General features: G+C 42.3%; 1 protein-coding gene across 4 annotated transcripts in view; it reads right to left on the minus strand.

The window, feature by feature from the left end:
• LOC122556264 (nipped-B-like protein) overlaps window positions 1-20,683 on the minus strand; it is a 547,720-nt gene that overhangs the window by 225,673 nt on the left and 301,364 nt on the right. For all 4 annotated transcript variants that reach the window (XM_043702901.2, XM_043702895.2, XM_043702914.2 and 1 more), the window contains 4 exons: window positions 17,639-17,719; window positions 16,842-16,942; window positions 16,381-16,522; window positions 6,684-6,766 (listed from right to left, as the gene is read on the minus strand). In XM_043702901.2, coding sequence (XP_043558836.2) covers window positions 6,684-6,766; window positions 16,381-16,522; window positions 16,842-16,942; window positions 17,639-17,719 — 407 coding nt within the window. The remainder of the gene's footprint in view (window positions 1-6,683; window positions 6,767-16,380; window positions 16,523-16,841; window positions 16,943-17,638; window positions 17,720-20,683) is intronic.

Below are 20,683 nucleotides of genomic sequence, written 5' to 3' on the forward strand. Positions count from 1 at the left end.
AAAGTCCATGTAGACAGTGTCTACCGCACTGCCCTCACCTAAGTTCTTTGCCGCTCATTCAAAATAATCAAATTCATGAGACACTATTTCCCATGTACAAAGCCATGCTGACTATCCCAAATGAATCCTTATCTCTTCAAATGCTTGTAGATCCAGTTTCTCAGAATCTCCTCTAACAAACTGACATAACACAGACCTTCGGTTTACTGGGCTGCAGCTCCCAGGCGTTTCCCTGAAGACTCTTAAATAATGGCACAACATTAGCCACTCTCCAATTTTCAGGATCTTCACCATTGGCTGTCGATGATACAAATGTCTCTGCTCCCAGACCCACAGTACATAGAACAATACAGCACAGAACAGGCCCTTCGGCCCACGATGTTGTGCGAACATTTGTCCTAGCTTAAGCACCCATCCATGTACCTATCCAATTGCCACTTAAAGTTCGCCAATGATTCTGACTCTGCCACTCCCACAGGCAGCGCATTCCATGCCCGCACCACTCTCTGGGTAAAGAACCTACACCTGACATCTCCCCTATACCTTCCACCCTTCACCTTAAATTTATGTCCCCTTGTAACACTCTGTTGTACACGGAGAAAAAGTTTCTGACTGTCTACTCTATCTATTCCCCTGATCATCTTATAAACCTCTATCAAGTCACCCCTCATCCTTCTCCGTTCCAATGAGAAAAGGCCTAGCACGCTCAACCTATCCTCGTATGACCTATTCTCCATTCCAGGCAACATCCTGGTAAATCTTCTCTGCACCCTCTCCAAAGCTTCCACATCTTTCCTAAAGTGAGGCGACCAGAACTGCACACAGTACTCCAAATGTGGCCTAACCAAAGTCCTGTACAGCTGTAACATCACTTCACGACTCTTGAATTCAATCCCTCTGCTAATGAATGCTAATACACCATAGGCCTTCTTACAAGCTCTATCCACCTGAGAGGCAACTTTCAAAGATCGATGAATATAGACCCCAAGATCCCTCTGCTCCTCCACCTTATCAAGAACCCTACCGTTAACCCTGTATTCCGCATTCTTATTTGTCTTTCCAAAATGGACAACCTCACATTTGGCAGGGTTGAACTCCATCTGCCACTCCTCAGCCCAGCTCTGCATCATATTTAAGTCCCTTTGCAGCCGACAACAGCCCTCCTCACTATCCACAACTCCACCAATCTTCGTATCATCTGTAAGTGTTCAAAGTTTGTGCGAAGATTTGTAGCTCGGGTGCTCGTTGTTGTAGTTCTGTTCGCCGAGCTGGAAGTTTTTGTTGCAAACGTTTCGTCCCCTGGCTAGGCGACATCATCAGTGCTTGGGAGCCTCCTGCGAAGCGCTTCTTTGATGTTTCCTCCGGTATTTATAGTGGTCTGTCCCTGCCGCTTCCGGTTGTCAGTTTCAGCTGTCCGCAGTAGTGGTTGGTATATTGGGTCCAGGTCGATGTGTTTGTTGATGGAGTTTGTGGATGAATGCCATGCCTCTAGGAATTCCCTGGCTGTTCTCTGTCTGGCTTGCCCTATGATAGTAGTGTTGTCCCAGTCGAATTCATGTTGCTTGTTGTCTGCGTGTGTGGCTACTAAGGATAGCTGGTCGTGTCGTTTCGTGGCTAGTTGATGTTCATGTATGCGGATTGTTAGCTGTCTTCCTGTTTGTCCTATATAGTGTTTAGTGCAGTCCTTGCATGGTATTTTGTACACTACATTCGTCTTGCTCATGTTGGGTATCGGGTCCTTCGTTCTGGTGAGTTGTTGTCTGAGCGTGGCTGTTGGTTTGTGTGCCGTTATGAGTCCTAGGGGTCGCAGTAGTCTGGCAGTCAGTTCTGAGATGCTCCTGATGTATGGTAGTGTGGCTAGTCCTTTTGGTTGTGGTATGTCCTCGTTCCGTGGTCTTTCTCTTAGGCATCTGCTGATGAAGTTGCGCGGGTATCCGTTTTTGGCGAATACCTTGTATAGGTGTTCCTCCTCTTCTTTTTGCAGTTCTGGTGTACTGCAGTGTGTTGTGGCCCTTTTGAATAGTGTCCTGATGCAGCTTTGTTTGTGTGTGTTGGGGTGGTTACTTTCATAGTTTAGGACTTGGTCTGTGTGTGTGGCTTTCCTGTATACTCTTGTAGTGAATTCTCCGTCTGGTGTTCTCTGTACCATCACGTCTAGGAATGGGAGTTGGCTATCCTTTTCTTCTTCTCTCGTGAATCGGATTCCTGTGAGTGTGGCGTTGATGATCCGGTGTGTTTTTTCTATTTCCGTGTTTTTAATGATTACAAATGTGTCATCGACATATCTGTCCCAGAGTTTGGGTTGAATTTGTGGTAGGACTGTTTGTTCTAACCTTTGCATAACTGCCTCTGCTAGGAGTCCCGAGATTGGTGATCCCATGGGTGTTCTGTTGATTTGTTCGTATATCTGGTTGTTGAATGTGAAGTGTGTTGTGAGGCACAAGTCCAGTAGTTTAAGTATGCCGTCTTTGTTGATAGGTTCAGCGTCCTGTTTTCTGTTCTGTATGTCCAGTAGGTTGGCTATTGTTTCTCTGGCTAGGGTTTTGTCAATCGAAGTGAACAGTGCCGTCACGTCGAATGATATCATGGTTTCTTCTTTGTCTCTGTGTATATTTCTGATGATGTCCAAGAATTCCTGTGTTGATTGTATAGAGTGTTTAGATCTGCTGACCAGGTGTTTCAGTTTCTGTTGTAGTTCTTTGGCCAGTTTGTATGATGGTGTCCCTGGTAGTGATACTATGGGTCTGAGTGGGATGTCTGGTTTGTGTACTTTAGGTAATCCATAGAATCTGGGGGTGTTGTTGCTTTCCGGTTTCATTCTTTGTAGGTCAGCTCTGGTTATCTGTCCGTTTTTTTGTAGATTCCTTAGTGTGTTATTTATCCTATTGGTGAGCTGTAGGGTGGGGACAAACTCCCTCTTTTGGTAGGTGTTGGTATCTTCAAGTAGTTGTTGTGCTTTTTGGATGTAATCAGATTTATCTAGGATTACATCTGCAAATTTACTGACCCACCCTTCGACTCCCTCTTCCAAGTCATTAATAAAAATTACAAACAGCAGAGGACCCAGAACTGATCCCTGCGGAACTCCACTTGTAACTGGGCTCCAGGCTGAATATTTACCATCTACCACCACACTCTGACTTCGACTGGTTAGCTAGTTTTCTATTCAACTGGCCAAACTTCCCTCTATCCCATGCCTCCTGACTTTCTGCATGAGCCTACCATGGGGAACCTTATCAAATGCCTTACTAAAATCCATGTACACTACATCCACTGCTCTACCCTCATCCACATGCTTGGTCACCTCCTCAAAGAATTCAATAAGACTTGTAAGGCAAGACCTACCCCTCACAAATCCGTGCTGGCTGTCCCTAATCAAGCAGTGTCTTTCCAGATACTCATAAATCCTATCCCTCAGTACCCTTTCCATTACTTTGCCTACCACCGTAGTAAGACTAACTGGCCTACACTGGAAACACAGTGTTTCCTCCTAGCCTCCCACACTTCATAAGGTCCCAGGGATCAATCTTAAGACTTCTAGGACCCCCTCTTCTGTAGTGTGGATGCTCTTCAAGATATCACTACTCATTCCCTTAAACTCATTTGCATCCATATCTTTCTTGACGGTAAATACTGATAAGTAGAATACATTTAGGATCTCACCCAACTCTTGTGGCTCCGCACATAGATGACCTTGTTGATCTCTAATCCTTTGCCAGTCATGTACTTGTACAATCTCTTAGGATACTCCTTTACTTTATCTGTGAAAGCCATCTCTTGCCCCCTTTTAGCCCTCCTGATTGCTCTCAAATGTACTCAGACACCCTCTATATTCACTTGATCCCAGTTGCCTATTACATAGCAGATGCTTCCTTCTTTTTCAAAACCAGAGCCACAATAACTGTAGTCATCCAGGGTTCCTTACTCCTGCCAACCTTACCCCTCACTCAACAGGAATGTACCAACCCTGAAGCCTAATTAACTCACTTCTCAAAGCTTCCCAGTAACCATATGTCCCCTTTGCCTGCAAACAGCATCTCCCCCAATCAACATTTGAAATTTCCTGTCCAAGACCATCGAAATTGGCCTTGCAACTATTTAGATAATTAATTGCGAACCAAACCTATCTTTTACCATAGCTGTTCTAGAACTAATGGAATTATGTTCACTGGTCCTAAAGTACTCCCCAACCAACACTTCTGTCACATGCCCTGCCTTATTTCCTAAGAGGAGGTCAAGTTTAGCCACTTCTCTAGTAGGACCATGTACATACTGCATGAGACCTTCTTTCTGAACACAAATTTCTCTCCATCCAAACCCTTAACACTATGGAAGGCTCAGATGAAAGTGAGTACAGCAGATGCTGGAGATTAGAGTCAAGAGTGTGGTGGTGGAAAAACACAGGTTAAGCAGCATCCGAGAAGCAGGAGAGTCAATGTTTTGGGCAAAAGCCCTTCATCAGGAATGAGGCTGGAAGACTCGGAGGTGGAGAGTCCCAGTCAAAGTTAAAATCCGCTACAATGACAACCCCATCGTTCTTGCAGCTGCCTGCAATCTCCTTACATATTTGTTCTTCAATTTCCTGCTGACTATTGGAGGCCAACAGTACAACGTTATCAAAATAATCTAACCCTTTTTATTTATCAGTTGTATCCACACAGACTCAAGATTGACTTCTTTTGGTACTGCTGTGATGTTCTCCCTAATCAAAAATGCAATACACCCTCGTCTCTTGCCTCCTCCATCCTCTATAGCGTCTGTACCCTGGAACATTGAGCTGCCACTCCTGTCGCTCCCTCAGCCATGTTTCTTGTAATAGCTATAATATTCCAGTTTCATGTACCCACCCCTGTGCAAAGTCCATTTGCCTTACCTGCCAGGCTTCTTGCATTGAAATATGCACAATTTAACCCAGACTTTCACTTGCTTCGTGCTCTTGCCTGCCCTCACTAGCACTGGGATTACCAATATTACCTTAACCTCTTAAGCTTGCTCTCTTTAACCTCTATACTGTCCTCAGCCTTCTCTTGTTTCCCTACTGCTTTGGATCTCTCCCCTCCTCCGTTAGACTAATTTAAACCCTCCAAAGTGGCTCCAGCAAAGTTCCCATATATTTATAAATATTCCCCCACAATGAATGGGTCCAGTGACTGTATTAATGAATATTCCATCCCACTGAGGTGACCCAGTGACTCTCTTTACAAGCATTCCCACATACAGCTGGCCCAGCAATCTTTCTATTCTTTAATGGCACCTGTTTGTAGCTAGCAAGGGCAGCATGTATTCCGCAACCTAATCATCCTTGAGTAAACTGCTAGGCCATTTCAGAGGGCAATTAAGAGTTGACCAGTAATTACTCCCTCCAGAACCATCTCTACACAGGTAGGAATAGCAGATTTCCTTTCCTAAAGGATATTAGTGAACCAGATGGGTTTTTACAATAATCTGTTCTACAGGTATTTCGCTGATAAGGCGGTAGTTGTGCTCCTGTGCGACACTGTTATAGAAAATCACACAATATAAATAATGGGGCCTACGGGAAGAACAGGATTAGAGCAAACCACCAAAAAACCCAGTAAAAATGATAACAAAAATATGAGTTAGCCTAACACAAACGAAAGCACAGTCTAAGTAAATCTTTAAATCATATATTTTAATGAAATAATGCAGTAAATTTAACACTTTAACACTAAAATCACTGACTACATGAAGCTCTTCACCAGAAAGTGCATGAGCCGACTGACCATGTTATGCCAACGTGGAAGTCCAGTCCTCAAGATGCTCCCCCGGTTTGAAATATAGTGCCTTCTAAATGTGACTACAATTCCCAGTTTCAAGCTAAGTTTCAAGGCCAACAGAGCTGATTGCATTCCTGTTTTAGCTGAACACACTGAATTTGCATTTTGCAGACAGAGGATTCTGAGACTGGGTTTTGCTGTTCAGATAGTTCCGGGGATAGAATTGCAAAACAGCGAACGGGAGTTTGCTTTATAAAAAAGGGTCTGTAATTCATAAATCACGTTACAGCCAAATTGCATTTAATAATGCGCATTATAGAAGAACTACCTGTATTTTCATGGTTTCCATTACTGAGGATTATCTTCAATTTCTTATCTATTAATTGAATTTTAATCCCATCTCTGCAGCACATTAGTCTTGGCCTTTGGAATACTAGCCCAATGACATTATCATTATGCCAATGTCTCCCTATGCTTACAAACACCATCACATAACTGGTCCAGCGGCTATATTATAAACAGTTCCTAGCAGAGCTTGCATTTAGCCTGTACATATCTAGACATGAAGACTCTTGTGAGCTGGTAGAGGGATAGGATCATCCTTGGAAGACCAAGCAATCCTCTGTTTAGCCACAGAGAGAACACTTGTGTGATACAGATACTTTTGCACTGGATAACTTAAATACCCAGAATAATACAAAATCCATTGCCATAGGATTGAGCCACAGTGACCATCTTTAAAGCGGTTTGACCCTTGGGATTCAAGGAAATGGTAAGGATTGAAGTCAAGGAATTCGGTATCTGGTGTCTCAAAGATTCGGACACTGAAACCTTGTGAGGCAACAGTGAAGCAATGAGACACAACAAAACTTCCACTGCTTCAAAATTAAAACACTCACCACAGGGACTCACTTTCATGTTTATAATTAGATCCTTTGAACTCACTTTTTGAGGAAGACTGATAGAAAGTTCTGGGCCGTTCTCATTGCTGTTTCATATGAGTTGGTAATTAAGACATCTTGATCAACCTGAAAGACGAAACACGGAAAACTAATAGACATCTCAATTTGGAACAAAAAAAGAGATAAGGGCTATCCATACACCTTTACAATAAGATACCAAACAAGATCTAATTCCCAGGGTGATATTAGAAGAGTATTTGAATGAACTGCCTGTGTCGCTGTTAATGCATTGCCAATGCATCTTCTATAAAAGGATGATATATTAACAAGTAATGTTTTTGTTGCAAGTACTTCATCTGCACAACAAGGCATCAATAACCCGATTTTAAAATTTTAGCTATAGCTATTACCAACAATCCATAATGAGTATCAATGAGCTCTTCCTGTTTTATTTTTGAGAATGGTTCAGCAATGAGGAAGTTATGAAGATAGAATTGAGAAGTTGATCTGTTTTGCTTTGGGGTGGAGGTGCCGGTGTTGGACTGGGGTAGACAAAGTCAGAAGTCACACGACACCACACTATAGTCCATCAGGTTTATTTGAAATCACAAGCTTTCAGAGCACTGCTCCTTCGTCAGGTGAAGTGACAAAGGAGTAACACTCCAAAAGCTTGTGATTTCAAATGAACCTGTTGGACTAAAATCTGGTGTCATGTGACTTGACAGTTTTGCTTTGGTTGGGGGAGGGGGAAAGAGAGAAAGAGACTGGGGGAAGATTTGATAGTAGGCTTCAAAATCACAGAGGTTCTGGACAAACTAAAAAGGAGAAAATGTTCCCATTTCTAAAAGAATATAGAATGAAACGACACATAAGAACATAAGACCTGGGAGCAGGAGTGGGCCACCTAGACCTTTGAGCACGCTCCGCCATTCAGTAAGATCATGGCCTATCTTTTTGTGCCTCAGCCACACTCATCCACCCTCTCACCATAACCCTTAATTCCTTTACTGTTCAAAGAATGATCTAACTTAGCTTTAAAAATATTCAATGAGAAAGCCTCAATACTTTGCTGGGCTGGGAATTCCACAGATTCACAATTATCTGGATGAAGAAGTTCCTCCTCAATTCAGTCCCAAATCTGCTCCGCCTAATTTTAAGGCTGTGTGCTCTTGTTCTAGTTTCACCTGCCAGTGGAAACATCAAACCTGCTTCTTATTTATTCCCATTATAATTTTATATGTTTCTATAAGATCCCACCTCAACCTTCTAAATTCCAATTAATATAATCCCAGTCTCCCCTCATAGCCAAAACCCCTCAACTCTGGAATCAACCTAACGAACCTCCTCTGCACTCCCTCCAGTGCCAGTACATCTTTTCTCAAGTAAGGAGACCAAAACTGCACACAGTACTCTGGGTGTGGCCTCACCAGCACCCTATACAGCTGCAAGATTACCTTGCTGCTTTTAAACTTAATCTCTTTAGCACCGAAGGACAAAATTCCATTTGCCTTCTTAATTACCAGCTGCACCTGCAAACCAATCTTCTGTGATTCATGCACCAGGACAGCCAGGTCTCTGCACAGCAGCATGCTGCAATTTTTTACCATTCAAATAATAATTCTTTTTACTGTTATTCCTACCAAAATGGATGATTTCACATTTATTAACATTGTACTCCATCCGCCAGATCTTTGCCCACTCTCTTAAACTATGCTCCTCTGCAAACTTTCAGAAATCCTCTGCACATGAGTTCTATCACTCATCTTCATGTCAACCACAAACATTGACACACTACACATGGTCCCCAACTCCAAATAATCTATGTAAATTGTTTTAAAGTGCTTTGCAAAAGCAAATGCAAGGTGAGAAGAAACATTTTCACACAGCTAATGCATTTGAAAAGTCCTAAATAACCAAAAGCCAAAAGTGGGGTGGGGAAGAGGGAATAAGTATAATGGCTATCACTGGAGAAAAAGTACGAGGGAAACCAATGAGGCTAAAGACCAATAGGTTCACTGGAACTGATGGGTTACATCATAGGACAGTAAAGGAAGTAACGAGTGGAAGTACTGGCAGTAATCTTCCAAAAATAATTACTTTCCAGAAAGGTCCGACAGTATTGGGAGACCACCTGTGTAAAACGTTTATTCAAAAAAGGAAAGCAGACAAAAGCAGGTAGCTATAAGCCAGTTATATATTATATCTATTAGAAAACTGTTTAGACCATAAAATACAGGAGCAGAAATTCAGCCCATCATGTCTGTTCTGCCATTCAATCACGACTGATAGGTGTTTCAACCCCATTCTCCCACTTTCTCCCCGTAACCCTGATCCCCTTGATATGTAAATATACTCAATGACCTGGACTCCACAGCCTTCTGGGACAATGAATTCACTAGATGCACTACTCTCTGACTGAAGAAGTTTCTCCTTACCTCCATTCTAAAAGGTCTTCCCTTTACTTTAAGGTTGTCCCCTTGGGTCCTAGTCTCTCCTACCAATGGAAACACTTCCCCAACATCCACTCTGTTCAGGCCATTTAGTATTCTGTATGTTTCAATTAGATTCCCCCACATCCTTCTAAACATTATCAGGTATAAACCCAGAGTCCTCAAACATTTCTCATACGTAAAGCTTTTCACTTCAAGGACCTTTGCCTTTCCTATACATCTTTTCTATCTCTTGATGCACCTTGCGCCCGAGCTCCTGACTACCGTGTGGAGGCCTGTACATAACTCCAACTATGGTTTTTCCAGCTTTGTGGTTCCTCAATTCTACCCACAGATTCTACAACATCTGGCCCAACTTAATTTCTTACACCCTCCACCCACCTGCCTATATTTTCAACAGGATGTAATCCTTGAATGGCGAGTTTGAGAAGATTTGTAGCTCAGGTTGAGGTTCTGGATGTAGATTTGCTCGCTGAGCTGGAAGGTTCGTTTTCAGATGTTTCGTCACCATGCTAGATAACATCTTCAGTGAGCCTCTGACTGAAGCACTGGTGGTGTAGCCCGCTTTCTGTTTAAATGTTTGGGTTTCCTAGTGTTGGTGATGTAATTTCCTGTTCTTTTTCTCAGAGTGGTAAATCTATATCCTTGAATATTCAGCTCCCAATCCTGATCCCCCTGCAGCCATGTCTCCGTGATGCCCACTGCGTCTGCTAATTTCAATCCGCACCACAAACTCATTTATCTTATTCCTTATACTGTGTGCATTCAGATATAACACCTTCAGTCCTGTATTAATTGCCTCTTTTCTCTTTGACATTCCTTTGTCAAGTGTGCTTGAAGTTTGATTGCTAACCCTTTCCATAAACTGTCCTATTTGAGAGTGGGCTGGAGATTTTACTAACTCCTGAGTTCTGCACTCCTACCTCCTCCTTCAATTCAGGTTTTATAACTTCCCCAATAACTGAACCTTTTCCCCCCTCCAGCCCCAATTTAGTTTAAAGCCCTGTCCTCAGACCTAGTTATGCAATTCACTAGGACTCTGGACCCAGCATGGTTCAGATGAAGACTGTCCCATGGCAACAGATCCCTTCTTCCCCCAACTAGTCCCAATGCTCTGTGAGTTCAAGTCCATTTCTCCAACACCAATCTAAGCCACGCATTTTTCTTCCGAATCTTATTGACCCTATGGCAATTAGCTCGTGGCTCAGGTAGTAGTCCAGAGATTACGACCTTTTTGGTTCTGATTTTTAATTTAGCTCCTAGCTGTTCATATTCCCTTGACAGAATCTCTGCGTTAGTTTTATCTACGTCGTTGGTACCTACGTGGACCATAACCACAACCACTGGCGCTTTACCCTCCCACTCCAAGTCCCTCTGCAGCCCAGATGAGATATCCTGAACCCAAGCAGGCAATACAACCTTTGGGACTCTTGGCCTTGGTCACAGAGAACAATGTGATGCCTCTAACCATACTATTTCCAATTACAACATTCCTCTTCTCTTTCCCCACTTAAATGCTTCTTTGCGCCATAGTGCTATGGAGAGTCAGCTCATTCTACCTGCAGTTACCAGTCCCATTCACACAGGGAGCAAAACTCTTGAATTTGCTGCACAAGGACAGCGGCTAAGGCTCCTGCAAATCTACCTCCTAGATCCCTTGAGTTTATTGCAAAGGATGGAATAACACAGCATTTAGAAATACGTACTATGATCAAGTAGTCAGCATGGCTTCATAAAAAGGAAATCATGTTTGACAAGTTTGTTACAATTCCTGAAAAAGATAACAAGCAGCACAAAGTGGATGCAATATATCTGGATTTTCAAAAGACTTTCAATTAGGTACACAAGTGGCGCATGAAATATAATGTGGGAAAACGCAAGATTATGCATTCAGGAAGGAATAATAGAGGAGCCTGTTATTATTTAAATGGATAAAGGCTGCAGCAGAGCGTGATTTGGGAGTCCTCATGCATAAATCACAAAGCTAGCATCCAAGTTCAGTAGTAATGGGAAAGGCAAATGGAATGCTGACCTACATTCCAGAAGGAATGGAGTATAAAAATAGGGAAACCTTGCTTAAATTATACAATGTCAAAAATCACACAACACCGGACTATAGTCCAACAGGTTTATTTGGAACTGCAGACCTGAGGAAGGAGCAGGGGCTCCAAAAGCTTGTGGTTTCAAATTAACCTGCTGGGCTATAACCTGGTGTTGAGAGATTTTTGACTTCGCCCACTTCAGTCCAACACTAGCATCTCCACACCATAAATTACAGAAGACACTAGTAAGGCTACACGTAGAATGATGAGAACAGTTTTGATTCCCATATCTACAAAAAAGATACACTGACATTAAAGACAGTGAAAAGATTCATTGGGTTGACTTGGTGTGGTGGGGATTTCTTACAAGAGGCTAGACCTGTGCTCACTGAAGTTTAGAAGAATGTTAGATCTTACTGAAAAAAGAAAGATTCTTATGGAGCTTGACAGCAGAAATGCGGAACAGCGGTTTGTTCTTGTGGAAGAGTCTAGGACCACAAGTAATCGGAGAGAGTAAGGGTCTGCCCAGTTAGGAAACTGATGAGCAGAAAGTTCTTCTGATGCTCATAGATCAGTGGATTCTCCCCTCCCCCCCCCCCACCCCACCAACCACTATATAGCAGAGGGCTTAAAGGCTGGTTTGTTACATATATTCAAGGTCGAAACACATTTTTGGGGATGCTCGCGCTCATGTGTCTTTGTATTTCCCCAGCAGTTTCACTGAAATCTGGCAGGAAAGCAAGCATGCAGGTGCAGCAAGCAGTGAAGGAACCAAGTAGTACATTGGCCATCATAGCAAGAGGATTCAAGTACAGGAACAGAGATGTCTTGCTGCAACTAGGGAAGCGATTGCTGGGCCTCTTACTGAGATATTTGTATCATCGATAGTCACAGGTGAAGGGCCAGAAGACTGAAGGTTGGCAAACATGGTAAGGAAAAGCCAGGGAACTATACACCAGTGAGCCTGACATCGGTTGTGGGCAAAGTTGTTGGAGGAAATCCTGAGGGACAGGATGTACATATATTTGGAAAGGCAAGGACTGATTAGGGATAGTCAACATGATTGAGTTTTTTCAAGAAGTAACAAAGAGGATTGATGAGGACAGAGCAGTAGATGTGGTCTATATGGACATCAGTAAGGCATTTGACAAGGTTCCCCATGGGAGACTGGTTAACAAGGTTAGATCTCATGGAATACAGGGAGAACTTGCCATTTGGATACAGAACTGGCTCAAAGGTAGAAGACAGAGGGTGGTGGTGGAGGGTTGTTTTTTTCCAGAGTGGAGGCCTGTGACCAGTGGAGTGCCACAAGGATCAGTGCTGGGTCCACTAGTTTTCATCATTTATAGAAATGATTTGGATGTGAGCATAAGAGGTATAGCTAGTAAGTGTGCTGATGACACCAAAATTGGAGGTGTAGTGGACAGTGAATAAGGTTACCTCAGATTACAACAGGATCAGATGGGCCAATGGGCTGAGGAGTGGTAGATGGAGTTTAATTTAGATAAATATGAGGTGCTGCATTTTGGGAAAGCAAATCTTAGCAGGACTTATATACTTAATGATAAAGTTATGGGGAGTGCTGCTGAACAAAGAGACCTTGGAGTGCAAGTTCATAGCTCCTTGAAAGTGGAGTCACAGGATAGTGAAGGTCGTGTTTGGTATGTTTTCCTTTATTGGTCAGAGTATAGGAGTTGGGAGGTCAAGTTGCAGCTGTATAGGACATTGGTTAGACCACTGTTGGAGTATTACGCACAAATCTGGTCTCCTTCCTATCGGAAAGATGTTGTGAAACTTGAAAGGGTTCAGGAAAGATTTACAAGGATGTTGCCAGGGTTGGAGCATTTGAGCTATAGGGAGAGGCTGAATAGGCTGGGGCTGTTTTCCCTAGAGCGTTGGAGGCTGAGGGGTGACCTTATAAGAGCTTTATAAAATCATGAGGAGCATGGGTAGGATAAATAGACAAAGTCTATTTCCTGTGGTGAGGAGTTCAGAACTAGAGGGCATAGGTTTAGGGCGAGAAGGGAAAGATATAAAAGAGACCTACGGGGCAGCTGTTTCTCGCAGAGGGTGGTACATGAATGGAAGGAGCTGCCAGAGGAAGTGGTGGAGGCTGGTACATGATCGGTATATGAATAGGAAGGGTTTGGAGGGAAATGGACCAGGTGCTGGCAGGTGGCACTAGATTGGGTTGGGATATCTGGTCAGCATGGACAAGTTGGACCGAAGGGTCTGTTTCCATGCTGTACATCTCTAAGACTCTATGAACTATACAGAGCATTGGTAAGACCACATCTTTGCAGTGTTGCTACAGGCATGAAAACCAGAGGCCAAATGTTCTGACTTTTGAAAGAGTGCAAAGCAGCTTTACCAGACTGATTCCTGGTATGCAGAATAGACATACTGTGATAGACAGGATTGGTTAGGAATATATTCACTAGAGTTCAGCAAAATGAATTGAATTAAGTGATTTGTCACTTGTATTTTAGGGAAAAGACAGTGAAAAACTTCAACTGTCGCCATGCTCTGGCGCCATTTTGAATAACTTAAAGAGAGAGATAACTGGGAGAGTTCGTCTTTGTTCTTTATCCAATGCTCAAGTTCAAGGCTTCATGCCTCTGCCACCAGCTCGTAGAAACTTATGAACAAGATTAGACAGCCTAAACATAGGACAGGTGGCCCTGATAACCAGGCATCACATGCTGTGGATCTCTGCTACAAGAAACTGTTCAGGTCTGAATGCTGAATATTTTCAAGAAAGATGCAGATACAGTTTTTAGAACTAGAGGGATCAAAGAATATGGGAAGAAAGCAGGAACAGGAGTAGAGTTGGACAATCAGCAATTATCATACTGAATGGCAGAGCAGCCTTGATGAGCATAATGGCCTATTCCTGCTTCAATTTCAGGTTTGTGTGAATTAAAACTATATTGCTATTCCTTCAGTGTCAGTGGGTCAACATCCTGGAACTTTGTTCCCAAGAGCACTGTGGCTACTTCTACATACAAGTCCTGCAGCATTTCAAGGCAGCTCACCACCATCCTCTCTAGGACAATTAGAGATGAGCAATAAATGCTGGCCAGCTAACTTACATAAAGAACAAAAACAAAATCACACTATCTTGGGGCAATTATGATCATTATTCATTTAGTTTTTACAACACTGTAATTCAGCGCAGTAACAGGGATGTCAATCCACTACATAATGTTCACCAGTTGGTTGCTTATTGAATACATCCACTACACTAATAACACTTTTATTTTTAAAATAAGTGCAAGTAAATAAGATGCTCTGGAGGGGTTAAGAACAGATCTCTCTCTATCTATCCTCTTAACAGAAGGCAGACTATTACTTCAATGGAGAGTGACTCGAGAAAAGTCCAGCACAGAAGGATCTTGGTACTCTTATGCAAGCGGTTAGCATGCAGTTGCAATAAGTTATTAAAAAGGCAAATAGAATTTTGGCCTTAATAGGAGGCTGGAGTTTAAAAACAGGAAATTCTTGTTCCATTATACAGGGTGTTGGGGGGGGGTAGCATCTGGAATAAGGACATCGGTTTTGGTCCCCTATTTAAGATGTACTGAAGGAGTTGACTTATCAAGACTTATCATTATAGTTTACAAGAATGAGGATAGATTTTATTGAAATATATAAAATTCTGAGGGGATTCAACAGAGTGGATGCTGAGATGTTTCCATTAGTGAGGTATTCTCAAAACTAGGAAAATAGTTACAGAATAAAGCAGGTGCAAAGCAACTTCTTCTCCCAGACGGTCAAGAGTGTCTGGAATTCTCTACTCTAGAATGTTGCGGAGGTTAGATCACTGGAAGTATTTTAAAAAGATGTAAAAAAGCAGCACAGTGGCTCAGTGGTTGGCACTGCTGCCTCTCACTGCCAGGCACCCCCCTCAGTTCGATTCCACCCTCAGTTTGTGCAGAGTTTGCACATTCTCCCTGTCTCTGTGTGGTTTTCCTCCAGGTGCTCCGGTTTCTCCCCACATTACAAAGATGTGCAAGTTAGGTGGGTTAGATATGCTAAATTGCTGGCTAAATTGAAGGCTGGGCGGATTAGTCATGGGAAATGCAGATTTATAGGTGATAAGGTAGGGGGTTATGATGCTCTTTAGAGGGTTGGTGTGGACCTGATGGGTTGAATGGTCTGCTTCCATACTGTAATGATTCTATGATTCTTCTAAATAGATGTTTGGAATGCCAGAGTGGTAGAAGGCTATGAAAAGCTGTCACAAGAGAGGAATGAGGCCTGGGGCAGATCAGCCGTGATCTTATTGAATGAGGCGGCTGAATGGCTTAATCCTGCTCCTATCTCTATTTCTCATGCTCAGCACTAATTTTCTCATGCAATATTGCTGACTCTTCTTTCTTTATTCCGTTCTCATTCCTGAACGGAAAGGAATATTCGGTGCCCAGTCTTGCCCTGTTCTGAGTCAACATTCAACTCCATGATCCCTGTCAAGATTAGAGTAGTGCTGGAACAGCACAGCAGATCAGGCAGCATCAGAGCAGCAGGAAAATCAACGTTTTGGGCAGGAAGGGCTTTTGCCTGAAACGTTGATTTTCCTGCTCCTCAGATGCTGCCTGACCTGCTGTGTTTTTTCAGCACCACTAATCTCCAGCATCCACAATACCCACTTTCGCCTCCATGATCTCTGTGTTAATGTATACATGTTAATCTAGATTAAAGACAACAGCATTTCCATCAACTCCATATCATACTATTTCTAAGTCGTGCTGTCACTTTGCTTTTCCTTTCTACTGTTAATCCAAGTACCCATCACTGTGCCAAATGACCTTAAACACTCCACACCTGCACTAGAACTGTTCTAATATTTGAACATTTGCAGAAATTGTTGGGTTTCTGTTCAGAATTCCAGCATCCACAATTGTTTGAACATTGGTCCTGATTTGGCTTAGGTGTAACTCATCTTGGCCTGTAAAGGCCGACCTCCTAGAAAACTTCCATCAAGATCCCAGAAATTGTAAGCCCTCCAACTTTACCACCATTCATGCTACTCAGTCTGCCTACTCATTAGAGTGTGCTACGAATGTAATTCATGGATTATATTCTGTGGGGTAGTATCATATTGTCTCTTTCTTGCTTTCCTAAAATCTGCTTGCAGAACCCCATTCTGTGTTCTTAGTAGGACTATGGACTATTGGTTACTCACTAACACACTGGCTGCATTCCAGACAAATAATCACTCACAGGAATCACTCCGTGGACTGCCTACCTTCTTATCTCCGTCATCATCAACAGCGTTGGAATCTTTCTCTGCGGTTGGAAGATGTACAACACATTGAATCAGCTGCAAAACTAAGGCTGTCACCATTTGAATAAAGAGTGGCTCTCCGTCCATATCGCTGCTGTTTAACCTGTTAAATAAATATCAATAGATCTCAAGGTTCATTCAGCACAAGATTCTCCTCTCAGTTAAAATTACAAACACATTCTGGGGCAGTTAGTTGTATTTTTCTGTGGCATTGTGGATTAGACATTATCTTTTGACATCTGAAAATTGATTTTAAAGATCTTATATTTAATAAGTGAGACATGTCCAACAGCTCAAGCACAAACCTACTCTGAATAAAGATTAAAAAAGATATTGTGAAGCAGAGGTCACAGGAAAGGTAATGTAGGAAGGGAACAAAATCTGACACAGACCTGTTACACAAAAAAAGTGAATTGTGTTACCTGAAATTTCTTAGACTCCTCTTAGTTGTTGGGAGTTTTGCAAGTGAGGCAAACATCTCTTCCAATATCAACTGTCTGTGCTTTTCATACCTTGAGAACACCTGTCAAATGTTTCAAAAACATCTTCAGCTGACTTGACAGATTTATTATTAAAAGTATTAGAACCACTTACAACACTGAATGGAAAGATAGCCTATCAGGCTGCCTCCGACATTGCTATCAGGCAGCCCTCTCAACACCACGGGAGAATTAGCTGCATGTTTACACGAGCTGAACATTCACAGTAAACACCTTTAGTGGAGAGTTTATTTCAGACTGAACACGACTTGTATTTATATAGCTCCTTTCATAACCACAAGGTGTCTCCAAATACTGCACTAAGTACTTTTATAGTGTATACGATTATAAAGTAGGAAATCCGGCAAATTATTTGTGCATAGCTATTTCCAATAAAGAGCATTATAATAGCGTAGCTTGAAAAATAAATATTGACTACGATGACTCCATTGCTCTTCCTCAAAAAGTTCCTGAGCAAATTTTAGGTCTGTTCGAAGGGGCTCATGTGACCTATGAAAGACCTTCAACAGTACAACCTTGATTTAATGCTCAAATTTCTCAGTGGCATTTAAATAAATAATCTGTTGTCTCAAAGAATGAATATAACCAATTAAAATATGGCTCAACAGAATTACTGCAAATTGCAGCAGACTCATTCAACTCTTGGCGCGCACGTACGTACACACACACACAAACACACACACACAAAGTGATTGAATATTTCCAGTAACTGCACTTACAGCTGTCACCAACTTGATGCCGCATAGCTGCAATTCACTAACATTTTCCACAAAAAAAGGTGTAATTCCCATGGAAGAAACCTAACCATCAAACAAAAGACAATCAATACATCATTACAGGAAGACAGGCAGCACAGAATTTATAGTATATATATGGCCCAAGCACTTTGGCAATTTTTGCATATATGTTCAACTACTTCACTCTGGTAGCTCCTAAACATAGTAAATATTATGCTTTAGGAATGAACAAAATCTGCAACTGAAAAACGAAAAGATACACATTAATAACAAAGATGTTCTTTGAACTAAATTGGCAGGGTGGGAGGGAACCAGCATATAAATGCATAAACGAGGAATAAGCTGCATAAGATAAACATGTTCACAATGGTAGATAAAGGGGTAGTACAATTTAACATAAGAATCAAAAACTACTAATGAATACATGAACAGGTTAAGAATGCATTTATGAAAAAATGCAAGTTAAATGGTTGGGCTACCAGCAGAATTACTGTTTGAGAATATGACTTACTGGTAATATGGAGAGAACTGGGAAGTTAATAACAAAGGAAGGAGTTGGGGAGACAATATTCATTTGGAAAGACACTGCCATGTTGGAAAAGACATGATGCTCTTGAAGAGGTTAAAACAGAATATATCTGGTTATGTGTTGAGACACAAAAAGATAACATCACGCCGCTGGAGGCCTGTGCTCCCTCAAATTTTTCCTGTCACTCTGTGGACTTCCAAGGTCCATGCATGTCAGTGGTCTCCAGAACCAGATATCAATTTGCCCATATGGCAACGAGAGCGCACAGACCCTCAAGCAACTGCGTGGCTATACATAACAGTAGGAACATTGTTGGGGATTTATTTAATAGGCTTCCAAATGAGAGAAAAAGGGAGGAACAAATGAGCAGGGAAATAAAAGGTGAACACGAATCCTGAAGCAGTGATATCAAAGCTTTGAACTACTCAAATGCCGATTGAGGTAATGCTAAAATAAAGGGTAGCAAAGTGGTGGAATTTTGAAATGCATGAGGAGAACGTTCACTATTCAGAAGAAGACATTGCTAGTACTGGGACAGACAATTGAGCTGGGCCAAGTGGATGAAGTGAGAGAGGGGTGCTGAGGAAGGAGATGTGGCTGTGGTAGCGAGTCTGTTTGGGCTCTTCAGCCACGTCCTCATCTTCCGCTTAGGAACCCTCTAACCACAAGGGATGAATGCAGATCTCTTCAGCTTCATTTCCCCTCCCCCCACCTTTTCTCAGTCCCAACCCTCAGACTCAGCACCGCCTTCTTGACCTGCAATCTTCTTCCCGACCTCTCCGCCCCCACCCCCTCTCCAGTCTATCACCCTCACCTTATCCTCCTTCCACCTATCGTATTCCCAACGCCCCTCCCCCAAGTCCCTCCTCCCTTCCTTTTAACTTAGCCTGCTTGGCACACCCTCCTCATTCCTGAAGGGCTTATGCCCGAAACGGCGATTTTCCTGCTCCTTTGATGCTGCCTGACCTGCTGCGCTTTTCCAGCAACACATTTTTCAGCAAGTGCATAAAGTGTCAAAAGGAGAACATTTGGGTGAGAATGTTCATTGTGATATAACGTTGAGATGGAGAAAGACCAGAAATCTGACCACTCCAAATGAGAATATTTAATGGTGGAGTAAACTCAAAGGGTCAAATGGCCTACTCCTTTTCCTATTTTCTACGTTTCTCAAGTCATCTTCACAACATAGTTTCCTACCTATTCGTATCATCCATAAATTTAGCTATTATAACTTCAATGCCCTCATCATCGTTATTAAAAATTCTAATAAGTAGGACCAGCCCAGACCCCTGCAGGACCCCACTTTCACATGCTGCTAACCTGAAGCAGAAGTGTGTGTGTTTCTGGCTATCCTGGTTCACAATTTAAAGTTGTAAATTGGGGCAAAACAATTTTTATTGTATAAGACAGGAACTTTCAAAGATTAATTAGGGAAAGCTGTTTGCAGGTAACCGGATGTCTGACACGTAGAGGCTTTCAAAAGTGAGCTAGCGAGAGGGCCAGCATGTTGCTGTTAGTATGAAGGGCAAGGCTGGCAGCTGTAGGGAACACTGGATGACTAGAGATATTGAGGCTCTGGTCAAGAAAAGGGAGGTGGCATTTGTTAGTGTAAGGTTGTCCACTTTAGCCAGAAAAATAAAAGGAAAAATTATTTAAATGTGAAGCAAATTCAGCATATGTAAAGAAAGGTGAGGGGTGACCTTATAAAGGTTTATAAAATCATAAGGGGCATAGATGAGTGAATAGCAAGGGTCTTTTCCCTAGGGTGGGGGAATATTTTTAAGGTGTGAAGAGAAAGTTTTAAAAAATGACACTGGGGCAACTTTTATTTTTAATAAAAGTGATTCATGCGTGGAATGAACTGCCAGAGGAAGTGGTGGATGCAGGTACAGTTACAACATTTCAATGACATTTGGATAAGTACATGAATTGAATGGATATGAGCCAAACACAGACAAGTGGGACTAGTTCAATTTGTGAACATGGTCAGTGTGGATTAGTTGGATCAAAGGATCTGTTTCCTTGCCAAGTAACTCCCTGGATCCTGGCATTTATTGTAAAAGGACTGAATTATAAAAGTATGGTATTGTTACAAATATATAAATCGTTAGTGAGACCACACTGGGAACAGGGAGTCCAGTTTTGATTTCCTTGAGGAAGGATTTGGTGGCACTGGAGGCAGTTCAGATGAGGTTCACCAGGTTGATCCCAGGGATGAAAGGGAAGTCGTATGAGGAGCAGCTGAAAAGCTTGGGCTTGTACTCACTGAAGTTAAGAAGAAATGGGGGGAGGGGATCTTATTGACATATATAAAATGTTGGAAGGGATTGATAAGGTGCTTAAAAAACAGATGTTTCCCCTTGTGGGACAGTCTTGAACAAGTGATTACAGGTATAGAGCAAGAGAAGGCAGGTTCAAAACTGGGATGAGGAGAACCTACTTCCCTTAGAAGGTTATGAATCTATGGAACTCACTGCCCCAGAGTGCACAGAAACAAA

This window comes from Chiloscyllium plagiosum, unplaced genomic scaffold (genome assembly GCF_037043375.1).
Source record: "Chiloscyllium plagiosum isolate Xiang-an unplaced genomic scaffold, Cpla_swu_hap1 HiC_scaffold_2, whole genome shotgun sequence".
In the NCBI taxonomy this organism is placed as follows: Eukaryota; Metazoa; Chordata; class Chondrichthyes; order Orectolobiformes; family Hemiscylliidae; genus Chiloscyllium; species Chiloscyllium plagiosum.